Genomic DNA, 22605 nt, shown 5'->3' on the forward strand with positions numbered 1-22605 from the left:
TTCTTAAGCAATTGCCAGACTGCAGGATGCCCTTTGATCCTTTGTGGACGTTACTCCCGTTTTTATAAAAAGGATTTTGAAATAGTTGCAGTGTTTAGGGAGGAATATATCTGCCGGAGCTTTGAAGCATGGCCGTGGGACAGGTCATGCTTTCGGTTGTTGATTGGCAAGTCAAATTTTAAGAAGAAAAAAAGAGGCCGGGCACGGTGGCGCATGCCTGTAATCCCAGCATTTTGGGAGGCTGAGGTGAGCGGATCACGAGGTCAGGAGATCGAGACCATCCTGGCTAACATGGCGAAACCCCATCTCTACTAAAAATACAAAAAAATTTGCCGTGCGCAGTGGCAGGCGCCTGTAGTCCCAGCTACTCAGGAGGCTGAGGCAGGAGAATGGCATGAACCTGGGAGGCGGAGCTTGCAGTGAGCAGACATCATGCCACTGCACTCCAGCTTGGGAGACAGAGCAAGACTCTGTCTCAAAAAAAAAAAAAAAAGAAGAAGAAAAGCAAAAGGAGGAATTGCAGCAGGATATATGAATCAAAATCTCATTTTTGTTTTAAAGGTAGAAGTTTTTAGCCCATGTACCTAATAAGCTATAAAATGTATTATGTATATCAATACCTGTATAGATATGTATAGATATATGTGCATATATGCAGATACATCTATTTATATATTGTGATGGTGTGTATTTATGACCAACACAAAATCACTTAATTTTAACTGTTTCATAAACCTTTATTGAATATGTTATATCTGAAATATGTTATTTTTATATATAGTAAGCATAATGATCATATATTCAATAATAAAGGTTTATGAAATAGTTCAAATATTCCTATACATATTTTCTCATTTATATATATGAAGTATGAAGGAATTACTCATGTTCACCAGAGAAGAGGATATTTCTTTTTAAGATTCTTTCCTCACTTGCCCCTTCTGTTCTGTCTCAGCACCTGCAAAACCTGTGTGTGGGGAGGGGGTGGGGTGGGGGGGGTTTAAGAGAAAAGCCACATGGATATTGATATGGTTAGACTTTATGTCCCCACTCAAATCTCATCTTGAATTGTAATCCCCATAACCCCCACTTGTCAAGGGAAATACCAGGTGGAGGTAATTGAATCATGGGGGCGGTTTCCCCCATGCTGTTCTCATGATAGTGAGTTCTCACGAGATCTGATGGCTTTATAAGGGGCTCTTTCCACTTCACTTGGCACTTCTCCTTCCTGTCCGCCTTGTGAAGAAGGTGCCTTGCTTCCCCTTCACCTTCCACTGTGATTAAGTTTCCTGAGGCCTCCCCAGCCATGCTGCACTGAATCAATTAACCTCTTTCCTTTATGAATGACCCAGTCTCAGGCAGTTCTTTATAGCAGTATGAAAATGGGCTAATACAGATATGAAGCTTGGGAATATGTGTTTTCTTGAATGTATTTTGTTTAAGGTTGTCATAAATGATCAAAATACCTAGTGTGGCATTGTTGTGTCACTTATTAAGAGTGGTGGAGTGGCCTGGGTTCGATGAGGTAAGCTGGTGTATAATGACTATGGTACTGACATACCCTTTCTTGTGATAAATTGTGACTAACTGGCGTCCGAGCAAATTGGTGTCTGAATGATCTGGAAGATATAGCGAGTGATGACAGGAATGAATATATAGTGTTAGAAATTCATTGCTCGACGATGATGCTCGGCACCATTTACATTCTTCAGCCCATTTATTTCTCCTTCAATAAAGAAGCCTATGCTTGTGTCATTTCGCTAATTTAATGGACAACGTAAATGAACTCTGCTAACCAAATGCAGCATGTGGATCACGTGGGGATCCCAACTCAGACAAACTAACCATAAAAGGGAGCGGTTGAGACCATCAGGGAAATGTGAATATGCACTGTGTATTTCATAGATTAAACAACTTATGGTTAACGCCATTGAGTGTGATCATACCGGATGGTTATGTAAAAACAAATATGGATTTCGCTTTAAGATATTTCAACCATAAAAGAACGAAGGCATAGGTAAAATAAGATTTGCAAGACAGTAAATCTGGTGATTAAGTACATGCAGATTTATTGTATTCTTCTCTTTACCTTTGTATATGTTTGAAAATTTACATAGTGGAAATTAAAAAATGAAGTGTGGCTACTCTATTTAAAATTTAATAACAGGGCATTTGCCCTTTTCCTATAAGGTGTGTATGAGTGTGAGTAATATAATTTAGAAAAGGAAATAAGAGTTAAGTTATTGAACCCCTCCTGGGTCCCAGGTGCAGTGAGATGTACTTTATACACCCCCTTCCTTCCCACCCCCACCCCAGATCTGCAAAGCTCATTTGACCAGCTAGGCCACTGAAGGCTCTATTTGGAGTAGTGAATCTTACGTGGTATAGGGCTTTTGGTAGTAGCCCAAGGAATAAAGAGAAGTGGAGACAGATTCAAATGTGAAGGATAAATTCAAAGTCATTATTTCTGAATGCCCAGAGATATTTTGCTTATAATATCTCTGTTTCCCAGAATGCCTTTATTCCTCTCACACTATTAAAATAGCTAAAGGCCCAGTCAAAGGAGTCCCACCAAAGAGCTCATCTGGGTGGGAGCACAGGCCAGTGCCAAGTCAAAGTGTTGCATATACTCATCCTTCACCATATTATTACCACTTCAAAGCTTGAGAAGGAAGTCACATAACTGCGACAGCAGGTTTGCAAAACCAATGAAAAATAACACTTTTCACCAGTAGGGAGGGAATTTTTTACAAGCAAATATTGAAAGTTGGAATTCCAATGATCACCAAAGTCACTCTTGGGAATTATAAGCAAGTTTACATGTCATCTTTATTTTTTGCTTTAGTCCTCTTTGATATGCAACCTACGGCTCTCTGAGTCCTTGAAAAGAAACCAGCTCTGGAACGGGATTATAAGTATAACTTTGTTGGAAGGGAAGACTGTCTCAGGAGGAAGCATGACAGAAATCTTTGTCCAGTTAAAACTGGGAGATCAGAGGTATAAGAGTAAGGCAAGTTCTATCTTTCCATAAGGACAATGGTATCTTTAAAATAAAAAAAAAGTTGTTTCTCACTTTAAATTTTACAAAAGTAGAAGTAATTTATGTTTAGCCTTCCTAACTATATTAAGGAGCAGAAAACAAAATAATTGTATAGATGCAGTCAATTAATGTGGGTTTTGTTTTAATTGCTTAGTATAGTTTATTTTAATATAGTAACAGAGCTAGAGAAAGCTTATTAAATCATAGATTTGAATGCATGACTTTTTTTCATTTTGAAAATAAGCAAACTATGTTTCATAGAATGCAGGAAAAGGATAAGTAAAAGTTTTCAAAATGCTACAGAAATAGAATAGCATAATATGTGATATTTGGGTTAAAATATGTGAGATAATTAAAAACATTTTCAGAAGGCCGGGTGCAGTGGCTCATGCCTGTAATCCCAGCACTTTGGGAGGCTGAGGCAGGTGGATCTTGAGGTCAGGAGATCAAGACCATCCTGGCTAACACAGTGAAACCCCTTCTCTACTAAAAATGCAAAAAATTAGCCGGGTGTGGTGGCGGGCGCCTATAGTCCCAGCTACTGGGGAGGCTGAGGCAGGAGAATGGCATGAACCTGGGAGGCTGAGCTTGCCGTGAGCCAAGATTGTGCCACTGTACTCCAGCCTGGGCGACAGAGCGAGACTCTGTCTCAAAAAAATATATATATATATATATTTTTCCAGAATTATATACCCATTGCATTCTCTTGTTTGCTAGTCTTCACACCAAAAATAGAATCTAGTGCTGCTGTTTTTTGCTCTGATTAAAAATAATAATAAACTATCCAAAGTATTAAAAGTGATTTATTTTAAACAAATGTAATGGCATTTTTAACTATCTTTAAAAATAATTCATCTTATTCTGCCGATCCAAATTCCATTCAATTTTTAATCTTAGTAATTTGGTGTGGATTTTATTTCAAAAACTATAGTCTCTAAACCACGATAATTAATTAGTTTTACATAATTGTCAGACAGGAATATTTCCTGTGTTTTATGGATTGAAGGAGCTCTAGGGTACCTGAAAGTTAAATCACATGCCAAAAGCCACACAAGAAAAAACAATCAGTGGACAATTTTGAAAATAGCCCTGAGGCTATTTGCAGTTTGGACTTTCTAGCTTCGAGGATGCAGCAGATAAGGACAAGTTGGAAAATCATTTAGGGAGGCAAGAGGTTGTGCGCACTGCACTATTTTCAGTGCAGAATCAAATATTTGATGTCATTTACTCTAGCACAAAATCGAGAATTGAGGCTCATGTTGAAGAATAGTTTATAAAAAATGTGAAAATTGAGGGGGCATGATGACAGAAGTATGCAGAGAATTATTTTAACCAGGTAATTTCAGGCTGTGCCTCACAGTGAGGGTATCCAGGGTAACCATATCTCTCTACTAAGATTCCTTTAGCTTGCCAGGGTCAGGCTAAGGATTTATGGAAAAATTATTCATCACTAAGCACACTTAACCCTTTGGACTAAGGTGAAGTGTAGAATTAGTTCAATATCTGTTACATTCACCCTTGGGAAATATTGCATTTAATTTGTGGTCTAATAGGGTTTTTTTTTTTTTGAGGCGGAGTGTGTCGCTTTGTGGCCCAGGCTGGAGTGCAGTGGCAGGATCTAGGCTCACTGCAAGCTGCACCTCTCCAGTTCACGCCATTCTCCTGCCTCAGCATCCTGAGTAGCTGGAACTACTGGCGCCCGCCACCACACCCAGCTAATTTTTTGTATTTTTAGTAGTGATGGGGTTTCACTGTGTTAGCCAGGATGGTCTTGATCTCCTGACCTTATGATTGGCCCACCTCAGCCTCCCAAAGTGCTGGGATTACAGGCGTGAGCTACCGCACCCGGCCCCCCGCCCCGGTTTTTTTTTTTTTTTTTTTTTTTTGAGACCGAGTCTCACTCTGTTGCCCAGGCTGGAGTGCAATGGCACAATCTCAGCTCACTGCAACCTCCGCCTCCCGGGTTCAAGTGATTCTCCTGTCTCAGCCTCCTGAGTAGCTGAGATTACAGGCATGCACCACCAGGCCCGGCTAATTTTTGTATTTTTAGTAGAGACGGGGGTTTCACCATGTTGGTCAGGCTGGTCTTGAACTCCTGACCTCGTGAACCACCTACCTCAGCCTCCGAAAGTGCTGGGATTACAGGCGTGAGCCACCGCACCCAGCGGTTTCTGTTTTTCTCCCTGGTTTCTAAATTTTATGATCCGATATATTAAGCCTGATGTGAAAAACAGCTGAAATGATTTTACATGACATTGGCTACAGCTGAGGTCTGAGTTCTCTATGTTTTTCTCACACAAGAATAGTTGGTATCGGGATTTAATACCTGACACTGCACTAATACTCTGGGACCAACATTTTTGCCCACTTTGTATTCACACATTTAATCTCTATATAAAGGAAACAAAGATGAAAATCCTGCCAATGAACCAAACACAGAAGCAGTTTGAATTCACTTTTGAAGAACACAGAAACACTTGTGGCATTTTCAAGTGACTCTTGTTAATTTTTAGGTTTGGCTGCAGTGGAGTTTCCTAGTCTTCCTCCTGTCCTAGTGACTGGATTCACTAACTTTAGATTTAAAAATAGGTGGCAATATACAAGTCATGGGTTTCTCATTTAATGCATCTGACAGATGTTAATTAAGTCCCCAAACTGTTAATTTATATAGTTGCTAAGCTAGCATTGAATGGATGTGCCAACAAAAGTGTTACTTGCATTCGATTAAGCAATTAGTGTGACCTCCTGTAAGAGAGACAATTGTAAGATGCCTGTTGATATATGTCCACTGTGTATGTGTGTGTGTATATAATTTATAGTTTCTTGTGAGGTAACAGTATTCTTTGTAACTTGGTGGATAAATTATTGGATCTGGAGGGCAGCTAGGAGAGTAGTAATGTTTTACCAATTCTTGAATCCACCAAGTCCCTTTCATTCTAAAAAGGGAAGTTTACCTTTATAAAGGGTGAGGTCCATCATCTTGACCCCCTGCAGTTTAATAATGAAATTAATGTGTAGCTTCTGTAGCAATGAATGACATTTTAAGAAAATAAGTGTGGCCGGGAGCAGTGGCTCATGCCTGTAATCCCAGCACTTTGGGAGGCTGAGGTGGGCAGATCACGAGGTCAGGAGATCCAGACCATTCTGGCTAACATGGTGAAACCCCGTCTCTACTGAAAATACAAAAAATTAGCTGGGCGTGGTGGCGGGTGCCTGTAGTCCCAGCTACTCGAGAGGCTGAGGCAGGAGAATGGCATGAACCCTGGAGGTGGAGCTTGCAGTGAGCCGAGATCACACCACTGCACTCCAGCCTGGGCGACAGAGCAAGAATCTGTCAAAATAAAATAAAATAAAAATTATAACTGCATGTTTTCTAGACACTGTGTAAGAATGCAAATCCGCAGTGGCAGGAACAGTTTGACTTTCTCTACTTCTCTGACAGGATGGGCATTTTGGACATTGAAGTGTGGAGAGAGGACAGTAAAAAGCAGGAGGAAAGTCTGGGCAGGTGAGTCCCCTCTGCTTTCCAGTGGCGGGAGCTTGTTTCTGCATGCGGCTGGTTCTGAGAGGTGATCTTTATCTGTTAGATCTGAGGGCACGACCTCGCATCCCCCACCCCAGAGTGCCATCAGTGAGCTGGATGGCCAATCCTAACCGGGGAAAGTTTGCTTTTCGTTTTTGTTTGTTTAATTGGGAAATGTCATTCAGTATTGATTAAAATAGTGCGTGTAAGGAATTATCTAAAGAAAGGTAACCTGCCATCTCAGAGTATTCAAAACATTTTATATAAATTTCCAATATACCCTAAAATTTTGATTTTGCTACCTAGTGAAATGTTACATAATTTAGTAAAGGTCTAAGGCTGCGTGTTCCCATGATGGAAGCATTTCACTGTCCTTGGTGTACTTCATAGAACACCAAGGAATGGAGTTTGAGGCCAAATCTATTTTATTTCTTTACTTTTGGACCCTCTCAACTTAATTGAGACACTCACATGTGTAATGAACAATAATTGCTTCTTCCTAGGGTTGTAGTGAAAAATACAATGAAATAAGGCAGCATAGGTACTGTAACCAGCATACAGTAAGCAAAAAGGTGATGCTGGTAGAAGCACAGACCATCTCTGAGCTTCAGAAAAGCCCTTTGAATTACTGGTGTCACGCTCATTCTACAGATGATGAAATGGAGCTTCAGAAGTTTACACATGACTTGGCCTTGGACTTAATCATGAGGTCCAGAGTCAGGATTTTGTGTTTTCAAAGACCAAGTAGTTTTCTCCATCAAATCACTTGCCTTGTGTTCATCTGTATGCATACTATTTGTACACAGATCTTAAATTTAGAACACAGGCCAGGCGTGGTGGCTCACACCTGTAATCCTAGCACTTTGGGAGGCCAAGGCAGATGGATCACAAGGTCGGGAGATCGAGACCATCCTGGTTTGCTGGGCATGGTGGTGGGTGCCTGTAGTCCCAGCTACTTGGGAGGCTGAGGCAGGAGAATGATGTGAACCCAGGAGGCAGAGCTTGCAGTGAGCTGAGATTGTGCCACTGCACTCCAGCCTGGGCGACAGAGCAAGACTCTGTGTCAAAAAAAAAAAAAAAAAAAAATTAGAACACAGATGTTGAAAGGGATCCCAACCACTATGGGGTGTCTTTTTCAAAGCTGGATCTTGGGTTCAGGGAGATGCCTTAGGGTCACCCCTTGAGGAATGGGAGGGCCTCTTGACATCTCTCCTCTGTGGCCAGAGCATCTCAGCTTTTGCCTGTGCTCTATATTGAGATTCCATTTGAAGAAAGGGTTTTGTTGCTGAAAACTAAAGATTGAAAACTACTCATCTAGTAAAAACCCCTTCATTTAACAGACGAGGAAATGCAGAGGCCCAAGGAGGTGAAATGTTTGTTTCATCAGCAAGGTGTTTAGAGGCATAAACAGGTTGAGACCCAGCTAACCGAATACCTGTGCAGGGCTTTTTCTCAGTAAAATGCTTAATACAGTGTCTGACTGCTTGTTGTCATTGCCACCTCAGTATCCTGAGATAGATGCGTGGGGAGTTCAGTACCTGTGGAATGTTGCTCCAGTGTCTCTCAATATGGGTACCCTGTTGCATGGGACTGTCTGGCATGTTGCAGGATGTTTAGCAAACCTGGCTCTCAGCTACCTGATACCGGTCACTTTCCTTGATTACTTTGTGGGAAACACACAATCATATGTATGCACACACAGCATGCCTTTGTTCCTTAACATGTGTCCAAACACCCCTAGGGGACCGGCACTGCTCCCACTTAAGACCTCTCACTTCACCCACCACATCTCTGGTTGCGTTACTTTGCACTATCTGCACATCTCAATTCTATGCTTATCTGTTAGATTGCAATCATTTCTTCCCTGGCCATCTCCCAGCCAGGTTTGCATTTAGAAGCAAACCCACTTCCTGTGGTCCAGTCTTTCACATACATGGCCTGTTGGATTACTGCTCTGACCTTGTCTCTCAGTTCTCTACTCATACAGGGTAACTGAGATAGCTCAGGCTCAGGTACTTCTCAGTATCTCTAATGTTGTCACTGCTGTGATATACCAGGACCCTGCCAATACGGATGGTCATAGGATTTGAAATTTTGTACTAGCCCAAAGAGCAAAGATCAGTTACACAAATGAAATGCAGAGAACTCTGTGTCCCAAAGTGTTATCTGAACAGTGGGAATGGGGCCTCCTGTGATGAATGGTCAGTGTGTTGTTGTAGTAGGTGCAAAGAATAATGCCCCTGCATTTCACAAGTCACTGTGCTATCATGCTTCCTTCACGTAATAGGAAATGCTTTTCCAAATGAGTGTTGCGTTGCTCCACAGAGACAAAAAATGTAATTTAAGATGTCCCTTGTAATCCATGTTTCGTCATTTGGGTATTCATTTATTATTTAGCTATTTCCTGTTTGTAACCGAGAGGTATACCTGTCTTAGTGGTCATTCTGTTCTTCCTCTTCATGAATTTTAAAGAATTTTTTTTGTATCCTTTTCCTTTCTCCTCTCCTGTAGTACAATAGATAACAAAAGTATCTTTTGGGAGCTGGCTCTACGGCTTTACCCCGCAGCAAACTTGCAGGTGGGAGAAATCTACAATAAAATGTCGACTGCTTCTCAGCCTGAAAGATTGTGCTAGCATATGGACATCACTGACTTGCTACTTATGGTTCCTTCTTCGTGGCTATTGTTTAAATATTTCAAGGGTTTTTTTTTTTTTTAACACATTTGCTTTTCTTTGTGATGTTCATTGTAAGGCCCAGCTATTTTATTTTCCAACTGTTGGGAAAAACCTTTTTGTGTCTGGTGCAAATGTATCTTAACTGTCTCCTCGCCAAGGCCTGTCTCATGCTTTATTTTTGGATAAAACCTTGATGTTAATAATTGAGCATTAGAGTTAAAAATCTAGATGGACTGTCTGGGGAAATTCTCTTCGGGGAAGCTGTGTAGGCCATTCAGTGGGAGAGAAGGAACATCAGCTCTGGGGTCACACATCCTGAGCTTCCTGATAACACACTGTCTGCTAACTGTGGGACTTGGACAGTGCATTCCCTGTGGAGTATGACTCTGTATCTGTATAATGGGCTCACTGGCCAACTGGCAGGGTCATCATGGCAAACAGTAACAACATCTACTTGACATTGTTTATTCCCTTGCTCACTCTGATGGTAGGTATTAATTATTAATTTTGAGATTTTTCTGCATGTAAACTGTAGGTCCTTATACCTTGGCAACTCAAATTATGCAATTTAAGAAAATAAGATATGACTAGTAAGATTCAATGTATTTTTTTTTCTCCAAAACAGCATAGAATTTTTTGGTATTTTTTGGTAAAAGTGAGCAGTGACCATTGTCAAGGACATGGTAGGAGGGACATCCATTAATGGAAGGGTTGGGCATTGTAGGTCAGCCTGAACAATACTGAAGTTGTGTAGCCATGTATGACAAGGTTGGTGTAGTGGCTGCTTATGTGTAGACAAATCACATTGGCATGGGTAGGTTGTTAGCTTGGTGATGGTTAAAACATGGACCTGCCCTGTAGGCCCCTCCTCCAGGCTCTCCTGAGTCATGTGGAACTTGCTGACTTCCCCTTGTTCCATAGTCCACCTGCCTGCAGTGCCCCCTGAGCCACAAGTAACTCCTAAAAACACTGGGGTTGGTGAGATGAAGGTGCTGCGGTCCATCATCCCCTGAAACTGTGTTGCCTACCGACTCCAGTGTTTTTTCATGGGTAAAACAAGCAAAAAAGTATCTGACCTTAGATAGGAACGGTGAGCTTTTAGGGGAGAGTAAGACATAAAGCTAAGTTTAACTGGCTCCAACTTTTAAAATGTCAAGAACATGAATATACAGTAATATAGATTATTCCATTTTGAGCCATTTCAAAGTAATCATATCAATTTCTTAAAGTATATTTTATATTTCAAGGTGATTCCAGAGATTAACTCATTATAGAATATTCTAGACTTAATTTAGTTCGGAAAGGTGGAGAATGGGAACCCACAAGCCCATTTGGATCAGCCGGCCTCAGAGTCCCTCCTCAGTCCCAGATGGTCCTGGATAAGTGGCTCTGATATTTTACAAGTTTATTAGTGGCTCTGAGGCAGTGAAAAATCTGGGCTGGAGTATTTCTCTAGACAAATTGCACCCCATGTCGTTGATCTGCTTTTACAGCCGGGCTTGACACATTCACCATTTTTCTCCTCTTCCCCGGCTTCCTTAGCCTCTGAGGTTTACAGCTTTTAAAACTCTAGCACTCTTTCCTGCCCCTTGCCTTTAAGTTAAAAGCTGACGAGTCTGTAATATAAAACATAGAATTATGGTAATGAATAAGAGGTTAAAAGCTATCATGGCAAATAAAACTTGAGCAGGTTTGTCTGACTGATATGTTAAAATTATGTGTTGAATGAAAACATTAAAATGCTGTGGGATTAATGGAGAAAGACAAGAACGGGAGGTCAGAAACAATGCTAAATCAGCACATGAACTGCCTGTGGGCTAGAGAGGGTGGCTTTAATATACGCCTATTGCAGGAAAGGGAAAAAAAAGTAATTTAGTCTGTTTTCTTCAGGTGAGTAGAACAATGGCATTTTAAATATGGGAGGCACCTAATAAATACATTTATTTCAATTCCTTTCCTACATAGGGGAAGAAACAGAGGCTACAAAAGATTTAGCTAGTTCACAGAAAACACTATGCTTTGGAGTTTTTGACTTTATGAGTTTTGTTACAGCGCTGACATTCATTCTTTTGTGCATTCAATTTATTCAAATCTAGAGCACATCGTGTGTTGGGCAGAAGGCAACGTACTTGAGGATTCAGTGGTCAACGATACAGAAAAGGGTGCTGTCCTTGGGCACTAATGGGTCTTGGGCTACTACAAGTAAGGAGGCAGTGGCAGTAGGTGGAATGAGGGCTGTGGGGTCCTGGCATCATGGATACCAGTTTGGGCTTGGAATGAAAAAGGAGGCTTCCTTGGAGAACAGCGGTCTAAGCTGAGACCGCTGTAGGAATAGTAGTTAAGGAGGAGACAGGAAGAAGAGCTTTCCAGGAAGACAGCACAACATAGGCAAAGGCCTGGAAAGGAGAGAGAGTACATTCCCTCTGAGAACCTTGATGAGGTGAAAAGATCAATGGTGTCACATGATAAGGCTAGAGAGGAGGGCAGGGGTGACAGCACAAGGCCATTGGATTCCATGTCTTGCAGATGAACAATGGGAGTTCCTTTCTAGGCACTAACACAGCAGTGACTTGGCTCTTTTGATTTCCATAATGTAAATCTTGTTGCAGTGGAGCTCCTATTGATTGCATTTTTAAAAAGCTGACGTTGGAATAAAAATTTCCTGGTCACCTAAGGGCTGGTGTGTTGCACCTTCTGAATCACTGTCTAAAGACATTTAGTCCCCTTGTGTGTGAAGTCATTCGTGATGCCACTGGAGCAGACCTAATCGGTTCATGCTCATTAATTGAATTCCTTATATAGATGCCCTGAGTGTGTGTTTTCCATATTGTTTCTATCAGACAGAAGAGAACAATTTTTATAGGTTTTATTGCTTTATCCATTTTTTATTAATAACAGATCATTGGATATTTTGACCAGAGTCTCTTGGGCTGCCGTGAGTTGCAGTAAAAAAAAAAAAAAGAAGTGTAAGTCACCACCACTAAATTACAAATATTTCTGTAACTCAGGGGTCAGCAAACCAGGGCTTATAGGTGAAATCCATATGGCTGCCTGTTTTTGTAAATAAAGTTTTTCTGGAAAAAAGTCTTGTTCATTTGTTTACATTATCTATTACTGCTTTAATGGGACAAGGGCTGATTTTAGTAGTTGCTACAGAAACCTTATGGCCACAAACCAAAAATATTTACTTATTGGCCCCTCACACCTACCCGTCACAAGGAAAGGCTAATCCTGTACCCTGCCAATAAGACGTAGCCAAAGAGAGGACAGAAGAGAGCAAGATTTTACTGGTCTTCAGCAGTGACTAGAAAGACCTAAGTGATCAACCAAGTTACTGAGTATTTTTTCAGAGGAGAATCCAGTACACTAATGAAAAAGAAGCAGCCTAGATTCTTCTTTTGAGAGTTTTCATATTGCAGATGTCTTTGATGAATGTATTATAGAATGTTTACATCTTAAAGTCTTTAGATTTTAGTCCATTTGTCTTTGAACCTAAGAAAAAAAAAACACAAAAAGCCATTTTATTCATTTGATATTTCTCTTTTGGAAGGTTGGATGAGTATTCTGGTTAACAGTATTTGCAATTTGAGGGAAAAAAGTATTTTTGTTAAAAAAAATTCGGCCACTTTTCTGATAATGCAGTAACCTCTTACTAGGTTGGGGTGAATGAAAATAATTCTCCTAGTCTCTGGCTAATGTCCGGAGCTTCTGGTTCTCCTTCAAACTTTATGACAAAACTGAAGCAATGTGAGCTGGAGTTGAAATAGGTTAAATATGAGGCCTGAAGTAGGTTTTGTATGAAATACATTGTTTTCTTTTGCTCACCTTTCCTCCTTCTTCCAGAATGTGGGAATAAATGGGGACACAAGGTGTGTAGAAGAGTTAGAGAATGTTCATAAAAAGTCATCATTAAAGGGGGGCTACTTGGGTAGCTTTAAATTAATTCTTAAGATAGCAGTTCATGCGGTGGGTCAGGACCTCTAAGAGGCTGGGTCATAACCCATGTGCAGAAAGACTAAGTTTTAATTTTGATTGACATGATGCTAATATATCAGTTTAACTTGTTCTTTCTAGTCACTGAGAAAGTACAAGTAAATATTTGGCTGGATTCAGTCATTAGTTATCAAAGAATGTAGAATCCATTAAGCTGATGCCTAAATCTTCAGCCTGTTGCTTATAGGACTCTAATATCTAAACTAAAAATGGCTATTTTGCATGAAAGTGTTCATTCTAGTGAAGGGACTAATTTTTTTTAAATGACGTAAGTGTAAAACATTCATAGTAGACAGAAATGAGTGAAAAGTTTGTGAAAATGTGTAATTTTAAGAAGAAACCCAATATTTACTTTGCATTTCATCGGGTATGTGGTTCAGCTTTTACTTAAAATGACAAACTACTCTGTTCCAATAAGTTGAGCACTTAAGCAGTCACTAGGAAAATTTTCACAGTTATTGTACTTATGGTAATACTGCTCACAACATTATTAGATTACTCTAGAATTAATATCAGGTTCATTTTTAATTATCCAAGAAAAATTTTATTAGTGCTTACTTATGTATTATTTTTGACCCTCAAACAATATTAGCTGTCAGATCACTTGTATCTAAATAAATTTTGGCTGCGCAAAGAACCAACAAAACCACCATCCCAACAACGAAGGCAAACGTTTAAAAGACAAAAATAAATTGCCATTATTAATGGTATTAAAAAGAATGTGCCATCAATAGGCTATTGCTAATTTGTAACAACATGACTAGCAGAGAACATTTCTACAAATTTGGATTATTTACCTTTCTATAAGAAAGAGCTTTATTAAATGAAAGTGTATATAATAGTGTAAAATAATGCTTAGCAAAGTATTCCTATGTAGAAATACTACTGCAATATTGGTTAAGAATTTGTGGGGACTTACTTTTCTAGAAATAAATGGCTTAAAGCACTTGATATTTCTTTCTTTCCAAGCAAATTTGATTTCCCACTTACATCATGCTTATGAAATAAAAATATTTAATAACCTCTTTTTTACAGATAGTAATACAGTTTAACTTTAAAAGCTTCCTTACTGATACAGAAAAACTGTTCTGATTCAAATCAGAGGGTTATTTAAAAATACATTTTTTTGTAATCTGTCTCCCATAGAAATATTTGATGAATGGATTACATGCAAAAGCTCTAATGGCCACTCTCTCCTGTAATTTGGGTCACTTTTGGTAAATAGGAAATAAATGCCCACTTATAATTAATTATATGGACACATTGGTATGTAAAATATTTTAAAATCTTGTAATCAAGTCTAGTAGAGTCTTTTAATGTAATATTTATTTGGGAAAGTGATTGCAAGCTTTCTCTCAAATTTCATGAAGTTTTTGTTCACTTAGCCATGTGGCTCAAAATTGCCATTGCTTTATATAGTATGTAAGTTTACCTATTTGTAATTAACTGCAGATGTACAAAGTCCATGATGGCTTAGGGTAAGAATCTGTCCTTATTGTTCATTCTGGGGAGCAGTGCTTCCATCCTTTTCTGAAGTCTTGAATATTCATCTTATTCTATAATTATAGAGGGTAAAGGAGAATGTGAAAAAATGACTTCTGGGAATACCATGCTCCACTTTACCCAATCCCACCTACTTCACCCACCCGCATACATAAACAGAGCAGGTGTGGTCCAGGCAAACCCAGCGTTGTCAGTGTTAAGGCAAATAAATGGCTTAGCACCTCAGTCCCCCTTTTGATGTTTGTTTCTGTATTTAAATGTGTTTGAGGTTTTCAACATCCCCAGAACACTGGGTGTTAAGAGGCAGAAAACATGCAATTTATAGCAGATGGGCACAGCCTTTCCTGGCAGTGCTGCTGAAATGGGATCAATCAGCAGCACTTCATGCTCCATTTGTCCGAAAGAAACCCACCTGGGGAGCCCTGGGGAGCTGTGCCTATTAGGAAAACACCTTAACATGTTTTTTAAAATAAAAATTCGCCAGTTGGCATTAATCAGGAAGAAAATGGTTTCTCCATTAACCCTCTCCCATTTGCCTTTCTCTTATCTTTTTTTTTCCTTTATGTTTTGAACCATGATCCTTTATTCTTTTTACTCATAAAAGACACAGCCCAGGGAAGCCACACAGCATGCTCACTCATAAGGCTTAAACTTTCAAACTTTTTTCTCCCTAATTTTTGATCTCACCTTTCTGCAGACCTTATTTGGCAAAGACCATACTCCTCTCTTTTCATTTTCCATCTGCCGACGCTGCCTTCTTTTTGATTTTCTGGGCCTCTCCCTCTCCTTAATTTTAGAGTGTGTTAGGCTAGGAGGGAGCATTATGAGTTGGGGCAACCTTCACTGCTCAATAAACCTAAGACCAGACAGAGTGAGTTTTCGGGGATGATGAAATCAAAGCCACGTGCTTTGGAGGTACCACAGTGGCCTTGAGTTAATCACTTTTATTTCTCTGATTCCTGAAACTTTCCTAGGTGTAAAGTGGATATCTCCACACCCCCTCTGAAGCAAGCCAACTGCCTGGAGCTGCTGCTGGACAGCTGTCTGGGGACAGCGAAAGAAAGCAGATTACCCAGCCATAGGTGAGTGTTGTGCCTTATTGTACATGCTCCCTCCTCCCACCTTCTCTTTGAAAACAAAGCTTTGAATTGAAAAACTGCATCAAAAGAGATTTTTGTCCCAAGTTTTGTTGTACGTTATAAAGCAAGACATCAGACTTAGGGTTTAATGCATTAGTGAAAAGGTGACAGTAGAATTAGAGTTGGTCTTGCTATTTTAAAAGCCAAATAGGTATTCTGAATTTTTAGCTTTTAGCAAGCCTTTGGGGAATGTTGACATCCTCAAAGAAGCAGACTCCTGCTTAGCCTGTGTGTGTAAATAGAACTTTTAATAGAAGTTCACAAATAACTTTACCAGCCATTCATGTTTGCAATGTTGTGATACCTTTGCAGAATTTCTCAGGATCAAGTGAGAACCTAACTAAAATGTGGCAATGTAAGCAGCAGAGCAGGAAGAACCTTTAAGTCGGAAACTTACAAAAAGTCAATTTCATAGTCAGTTTCTTTGGTCCTTCCACAACCACTTCTGGGATCTGTTTTCTCTACAATGGAGGTAACAACAATAGCTATTTCAGAGCAGGAAAAGGCTTAGAGCAGTGCTAGAATATGGTCCTGGCTATATGAAGTTTAGCTATTTGTATATTGTAACAAACCTACAGTGTATTTTTTTAATTGGTAGTAACAGATTTCTTTTGGAAAAGTAGGAGCCTCCTGTCCAGGGAACACCTGCAGTTCCCACTAAGTGAACACTGGTGTCTGCTAACCTTTGCTTCTATTTTCTCAATAATAACTGTCAAGCTGTTCCTTTATTTAGCAATTTTATTTACATTTTTTTTTCTCCTTTGTGTTTTCTTGAGACAGAGTCCCTCTCTGTGGCCCAGTCTGGAGTGCAGCAGCGCCATCATAGCTCACTGCCACCTCCACCTCGGGCTCTAGCATCAGCCTTCAGGGTAGCTGGGACTACCCGCGGGGCCCACCACGCCCGCCTGATCTTTGTGGTTTTTGTTTTGTTTTTCAGTTTAGAGGCCCGGTTTCGGTGGTGAATCAGGCCTGCAGTTTTAGCACTTTGGGAGGCCGAGGCAGGTGGATCACTGAGGTCGGAAGCTCCAGATCAGCCTGACCAACATGCAGAAACCCCATCTCTACTAAAAATACAAAATTAGTCAGGCATGGTGGCACATGCCTGTAATCCCAGCCACTAGGGAGACTGAGGCAGGAGAGTCCCCTAAACCTAGAGGCGGAGGTTGCAGTAAGCCGAAATCACACCATTGCACTCCAGCCAGGGCAACAAGAGTGAAACTTCGTCTCAAAACAAAAAACAAAACAAAACAAAAAAACAGAAAAACAAAAAAACAAAAAATAAAACAACATAAAAATAAAGAAACCGGGTTTCACCATGTTGCCCAGGCCGGTCTGGAACTCCTAGGATCAAGTGATCCCTGGCGCTCGACCGTCCAAGGTCCTGAAACTATAAGCGTGAGCCACCATGCCAGGCCGATCTATTCCTTTCTGACTAATAAAGTGGGCCTGGCGCGGTGGCTCACGCCTGCAATCCCAGCAGCCCGGGAGGCCTAGGCAGGCGGATCACCCGAGGTCGGGAGCTCCAGGCCAGCCGGACCAACATGGAGAAACCCCGTCTCTACCCAAAAAACAAACAAACAAATAAATAAATAAATAAATAAAAACTCAGGCGGGCATTATGGCTCACAAATGCAATCCCAGCCACTCGGGAGGCTGAGGCAGTAGAACCACCCAAACCCAGGAGGCGGAGGCCACAGCCGGCCGAGACCGCGCCACTGCATTCCAGCCTGGGAAACGAGTGAAATTCCGCCCGAAAAAAAAAAAAAAAGAGAGAGAGAGACCGGTTTCACCATGTTGCACAGGCCAGTCTGCAACTCCTAGGCTCCAGTGATCCACCGCGCTCGGCTGTCCAAAGTCCTGGGATCACAAGCGTGAGCCACCACGTCAGGCCGATCTATTCCTTTCTGATTAATAAAGTGGGCCGGGCGCGGTGGCTCACACCTGCAATCCCAGCACCCCGGGAGGCCTAGGCGGGCAGATCACCCGAGGTGGGGAGCTCCAGGCAAGCCGGACCAACATGGAGAAACCTCGTCTCTACCCTCCCCCCCAAAAAAATCAGCCAGGCATTATGGCTCACACCTGCAATCCCAGCCACTCGGGAGGCTGAGGGAGGAGAACCACCCAAACCCGGGAGAGGGAGGCTACGGCGGGCCGAGACCGTGCCACTGCATTCCAGCCTAGGCAACAAGAGCGAAATTCCGCCCTAAGAAAAAAAAAAGAGAGACTGGTTTCACCATATTTCCCAGGCCAGTCTGGAACTCCTAGGCGCCAGTGATCCATCGCGCTCGGCCGTGCAAGGTCCTGAGACGACAAGGTTAAGCCACAACGCCAGGCCGATCTATTCCTTTCTGATTAATAAAGTGGGCCGGGTGCGGTGGCTCACACCTGCCATCCTAGTACCCCGGGAGGCCTAGGCGGGTGGATCACCCGAGGTCGGGAGCTCCAGACCAGCCGTACCAACATTGAGAAACTCCGTGTCTACCCAAAAACAAAAACAACAACCAAAAATTAGCCGGGCATTATATCTCACACCTGCAATCCCAGCCACTAGGGAGGCTGAGTCAGGAGAACCACCCAAACCCGGGAGAGGGAGGCTACTGCGGGCCGAGACTGCACCACTGCATTCCAGCCTGGGCAACAAGAGCGAAATTCTGCCCCAAGAAAAAAAAAAAAGAGAGCGAGAGAGAGACCGGTTTCACCATGTTGCCCAGGCCAGTCTGCAACTCCTAGGCTCCAGTGATCCACCGCGCTCGGCTGTCCAAAGTCGTGTGATCACAAGGGTGAGCCACCACACCAGGCCGATCTATTCATTTCTGATTTATAAAGTGGGCCAGGTGCGGTGGCTCACGCCTGCAATCCCAGCACCCCAGGAGGCCTAGGCCGGCGGATCACCCGAGGTCCGGAGCCCCAGGCCAGCCGGACCAACATGGAGAAACCCCGTCCCTATCCAAAAAAAAAAAAAATTAGTCAGGCATTGTGGCTCACACCTGGAATCCCAGCCACTCGGGAGGCTGAGTCAGGAGAACCACCCAAACCCGGGAGAGGGAGGCCACTGCGGGCAGAGACCGCACCACTGCATTCAAGCCTAGGGAACAAGAGCGAAATTCCACCCTAAGAAAAAAAAAAAAGAGAAAGAGAGAGAGAGACCAGTTTCACCATGTTGCCCAGGCCAGTCTGGAACTCCTAGGCTCAAGGGATCCCCCGTGCTCGGCCGTCCAAGGTCCTGAGACCATAAGCGTGAGCCACCGCGCCAGGCCCATCTATGCCTTTCTGATTAATAAATTGGGCCGGGCGCGGTGGCTCACGCCTGCAATCCCAGCACCCCCGGGAGGCCTAGGCGGGCGGATCACCCGAGGTCGGGGGTTCCAGGCCAGCCGGACCAACATGGAGAAACCCCGTCTCTACCCAAAAAAAAAAAAAAAAATTAGCCTGGCATTATGGCTCAGGCCTGCAATCCCAGCCACTCGGGAGGCTGAATCAGGAGAACCACCCAAACCTGGGAGGCAGAGGCCACGGCGGGCCGAGACCGGGTCACTGCATTCCAGCCTGGGCAACAAGAGCAAAATTCCACCCTAAGAAAAAGAAAAAGAGAGAGAGAGAGACCGGTTTCACCATGTTGCCCAGGCCAGTCTGGAACTCCTAGGCTCCAGTGACCCACCGCGCTCCGCTGTCCAAAGTCTTGGGATCACAAGTGTGAGCCGCCACCCCAGGCCCATCTATTCCTTTCTGATTAATAAAGTGGGCCAGGCGCGGTGACTCACGCCTGCAATCCCAGCACCCCGAGAGGCCGAGATGGGCAGATCACCTGAGGTCGGCAATTTGAGACCAGCCTGAGCAACATGGAGAAACCCCGCTTCTATCAAAACAACAACAGCAAAACAAAATTAGCCAGGCATGATGGCTCATGCCTGTAATCCCAGCCACTCGGGAGGCTGAGGCAAGAGAACCACCCAAACCTGGGAGGCTGAGGCCTCGGTGAGAGGAGACCGCGCCACTGCACTCCAGCCTGGGCAACAAGAGCGAAATTCCGCCTTAAAAAAAAAAAGAAAAGACAGAGACCAGGTTTCACCTGTCGCCCAGGCTGGAGGGCAATGGTGCCATCTCGGCTCATGGCAATCTCTGCCTCCTGGTTTCAAGCGATTCTCCTGCCTCAGCCTCCCAAGTAGCTGGGACTACAGGTGTGTGCCCACATGCCCGGCTAATTTTTGTTTTTTTCTAGTAGAGATGGGGTTTTGCCACATTGGCAAGGCTGGTCTTGAATTCCCGACCTCAGACAACTCACCCGCTTCAGCCTCCCAAAGTGCTGGGATTACAGGCGTGAGCCACCGCACCCAGCGTTTATCTTTCTTTTCTCCTCCAAATCCCTGGCAAACAATGATCTTTACAGTTTGCCTTTTCCAGAATATCATATAAATGGAATCAATCATTCCAATTTATGTATGTAAGTTTTTCAAACTGCCTTATTTCACCTAGGAAGATGCATTTGAGATTCATCCATCTTTTGCATGATGCTCCTTTTTGTTAATGACTAGTATTCCATTGTAGAAATGTACTGCAGTTTGTTTAGACATTCACTTATTGAAGAACATCTTATTTGCTTCCAGTTTTGGGTGAATATGAATATGGCTGCTATGAACATTTGTGTACAGGTTTTGTGCGCACATAAGTTTTCAAATCAGTATGCAAATACCTAGGAACACCCTATTGTTGGATCATGTGATGAGACTATGTTTTTACTTTGTAAGAAGCTGCCAAACTGCTGTCCTAAGTGGTTGTACTATTTTGCTTTCCAACAAGCAATACATGAGAGTTTCCAGCACCCCACAGATTAACTATTAAAAGCAATTGGAATTTTCCTGATTTTGGATTTTAGCAATTTTGATAGGTGTCTAGTGGTATCTCATTGTTGATTTAATTTGAATTTCCAAAAAAATGACATTTAGCAAATTTTTATATACTGATTTGTCGTTTGTCGTCTGTATATATATTTTGTTGTTGTTGTTTGTTTTGGTTTTTTGGTTTTTTTTGAGATGGAGTCTTGCTCTGTGGCCCAGGCTGGAGTGCAGTGGCGCGATCTCGGCTCACTGCAAGATCTGCCTCCCGGGTTCATGCCATTCTCCTGCCTCAGCCTCCTGAGTAGCTGGGACTACAGGAGCCCGCCACTACGCCTGGCTAATTTTTTGAATTTTTAGTAGAGACGGGGTTTCACCGTGTTAGCCAGGATGGTCTCAATCTCCTGACCTCGTGATCCACCCGCCTCGGCCTCCCAAAGTGGTGGGATTACAGACGTGAGCCACCACCCGGCCCCTTTTCCCATTTTCTAATTGGATTATTTGTTTTTCTGCTGAGGTTTTACAGTTTGTTACATGTTTTATACATGAGTTCTTTTGTGACTATTGGCTTGCAGATATTTTTAGTGGTCTGTAATTATTTTTATTCCTATTCCTAGTCTTTCATAGAGCAAACATTTTTAATTTTGATGGAATCCAACTTACCATTTTACCCATTTTCCCTTCAATGGTTCATGCTTTTGGTGTAAAACAAGAGAGCTACTTACTTAGCCTGCTATTTACTTAGCCCTAGATGCAAAGTTTTTCTCCTATTTCTTCTGAAGTTTAGCAGCTTTAGTTTTGCATTTAAGTGCATGATCCATTTTTTAGTTAATTTTTATAAAAATGTGAGGTTCAGGCTGAGGTTCAATTTTTTGGCCTATGGATGTCCAGTTGCCCCATCACCATTTACTGAAAAGGCTATCCTTCCTCTGTTGAGCTGCTTTTGCAACTTTGTCAAAGATCAACTGGTTTTTGCTCATTTTATAATTAGCTTGCTTAATTTCTTATTGTTGAATTTTAAGAGTCATTTGCATATTTTGAACACAAGTCTTTTGTGATTTGAAAATACATTCTCAGTCTATGACTTGCCATTTCACCTTAACTGACATAACATTTCACAAACTAAAAAGGGTTTTTTTTTTCTTTTAACAAAGCTTTCATCAATTTTTTGTTTCGTGGGGTTGTACTTAAAATTTCATCAAGGTACAAATATCTAACAAGGTCACATAGATTTTCTCCTGTGTTTTCTTCCACAACTGGTATAACTTTGTATTTCACATTTAGATTTATAATACATTTTGAGTTAATTTTGTGTAAGGTATAAGATGTGTGTCTAGGTTCAATTTTTAGGGGAGAGGACGTATGTATGTCTAATTGTTTTAGCATCACTTGTTGAGAAGACTATCTTCTCTTCATTGAATTGCCTTTGTGAGATATATATATATATATATATCAGTTGACTATATTTGTGAGTCTGTCCCTGGGCTCTCTATTCTGTCCCATTGGTCTGTGTGTCTGTTCTTTCACCAATACCATGCTGTCTTGATTGCTTTAGATTTATAGAACATTGTGATGTATTTAATATCAGGTAGTGCAAGTCCTATAACTTTGTTCTTCTTTAATATTGCATTGGTCTTTTGCCCTTCTATAAAAAATTTAGAGTAAGTTTGCCAATATCTTCAAAATAGCCTTCTTGAATTTTGATTAGGATTGTGTTGAATCTATAGAACAAGTTTGAAAGAATTGGCGTTTTAACAATATCGATTCCTCCAATATAGGAATATTGACTACATTTCCATTTAATCAGATCTTCTTTGATTTCTGTCATCAGTGTTTTGTAGTATTTTGCATACACATACTGTAAAATAATGTTTCAGCTTTATACCTCAGTACTTCAT

General features: G+C 41.8%; 1 protein-coding gene across 1 annotated transcript in view; it reads left to right on the forward strand.

Annotated features, from left to right (window-relative positions):
* LOC129014715 (multiple C2 and transmembrane domain-containing protein 2-like) overlaps window positions 1–22605 on the forward strand; it is a 57569-nt gene that overhangs the window by 25579 nt on the left and 9385 nt on the right. Inside the window, exons 5-8 of the mRNA XM_063653150.1 lie at window positions 2846–2997; window positions 6483–6548; window positions 15711–15818; window positions 16188–16347. Of these exons, the coding sequence (XP_063509220.1) occupies window positions 2846–2997; window positions 6483–6548; window positions 15711–15818; window positions 16188–16215 (354 nt within the window). The 3' untranslated portion in view covers window positions 16216–16347. The remainder of the gene's footprint in view (window positions 1–2845; window positions 2998–6482; window positions 6549–15710; window positions 15819–16187; window positions 16348–22605) is intronic.

The sequence above is a fragment of the Pongo pygmaeus genome, chromosome 16 (assembly GCF_028885625.2).
Source record: "Pongo pygmaeus isolate AG05252 chromosome 16, NHGRI_mPonPyg2-v2.0_pri, whole genome shotgun sequence".
Taxonomy (NCBI): Eukaryota; Metazoa; Chordata; class Mammalia; order Primates; family Hominidae; genus Pongo; species Pongo pygmaeus.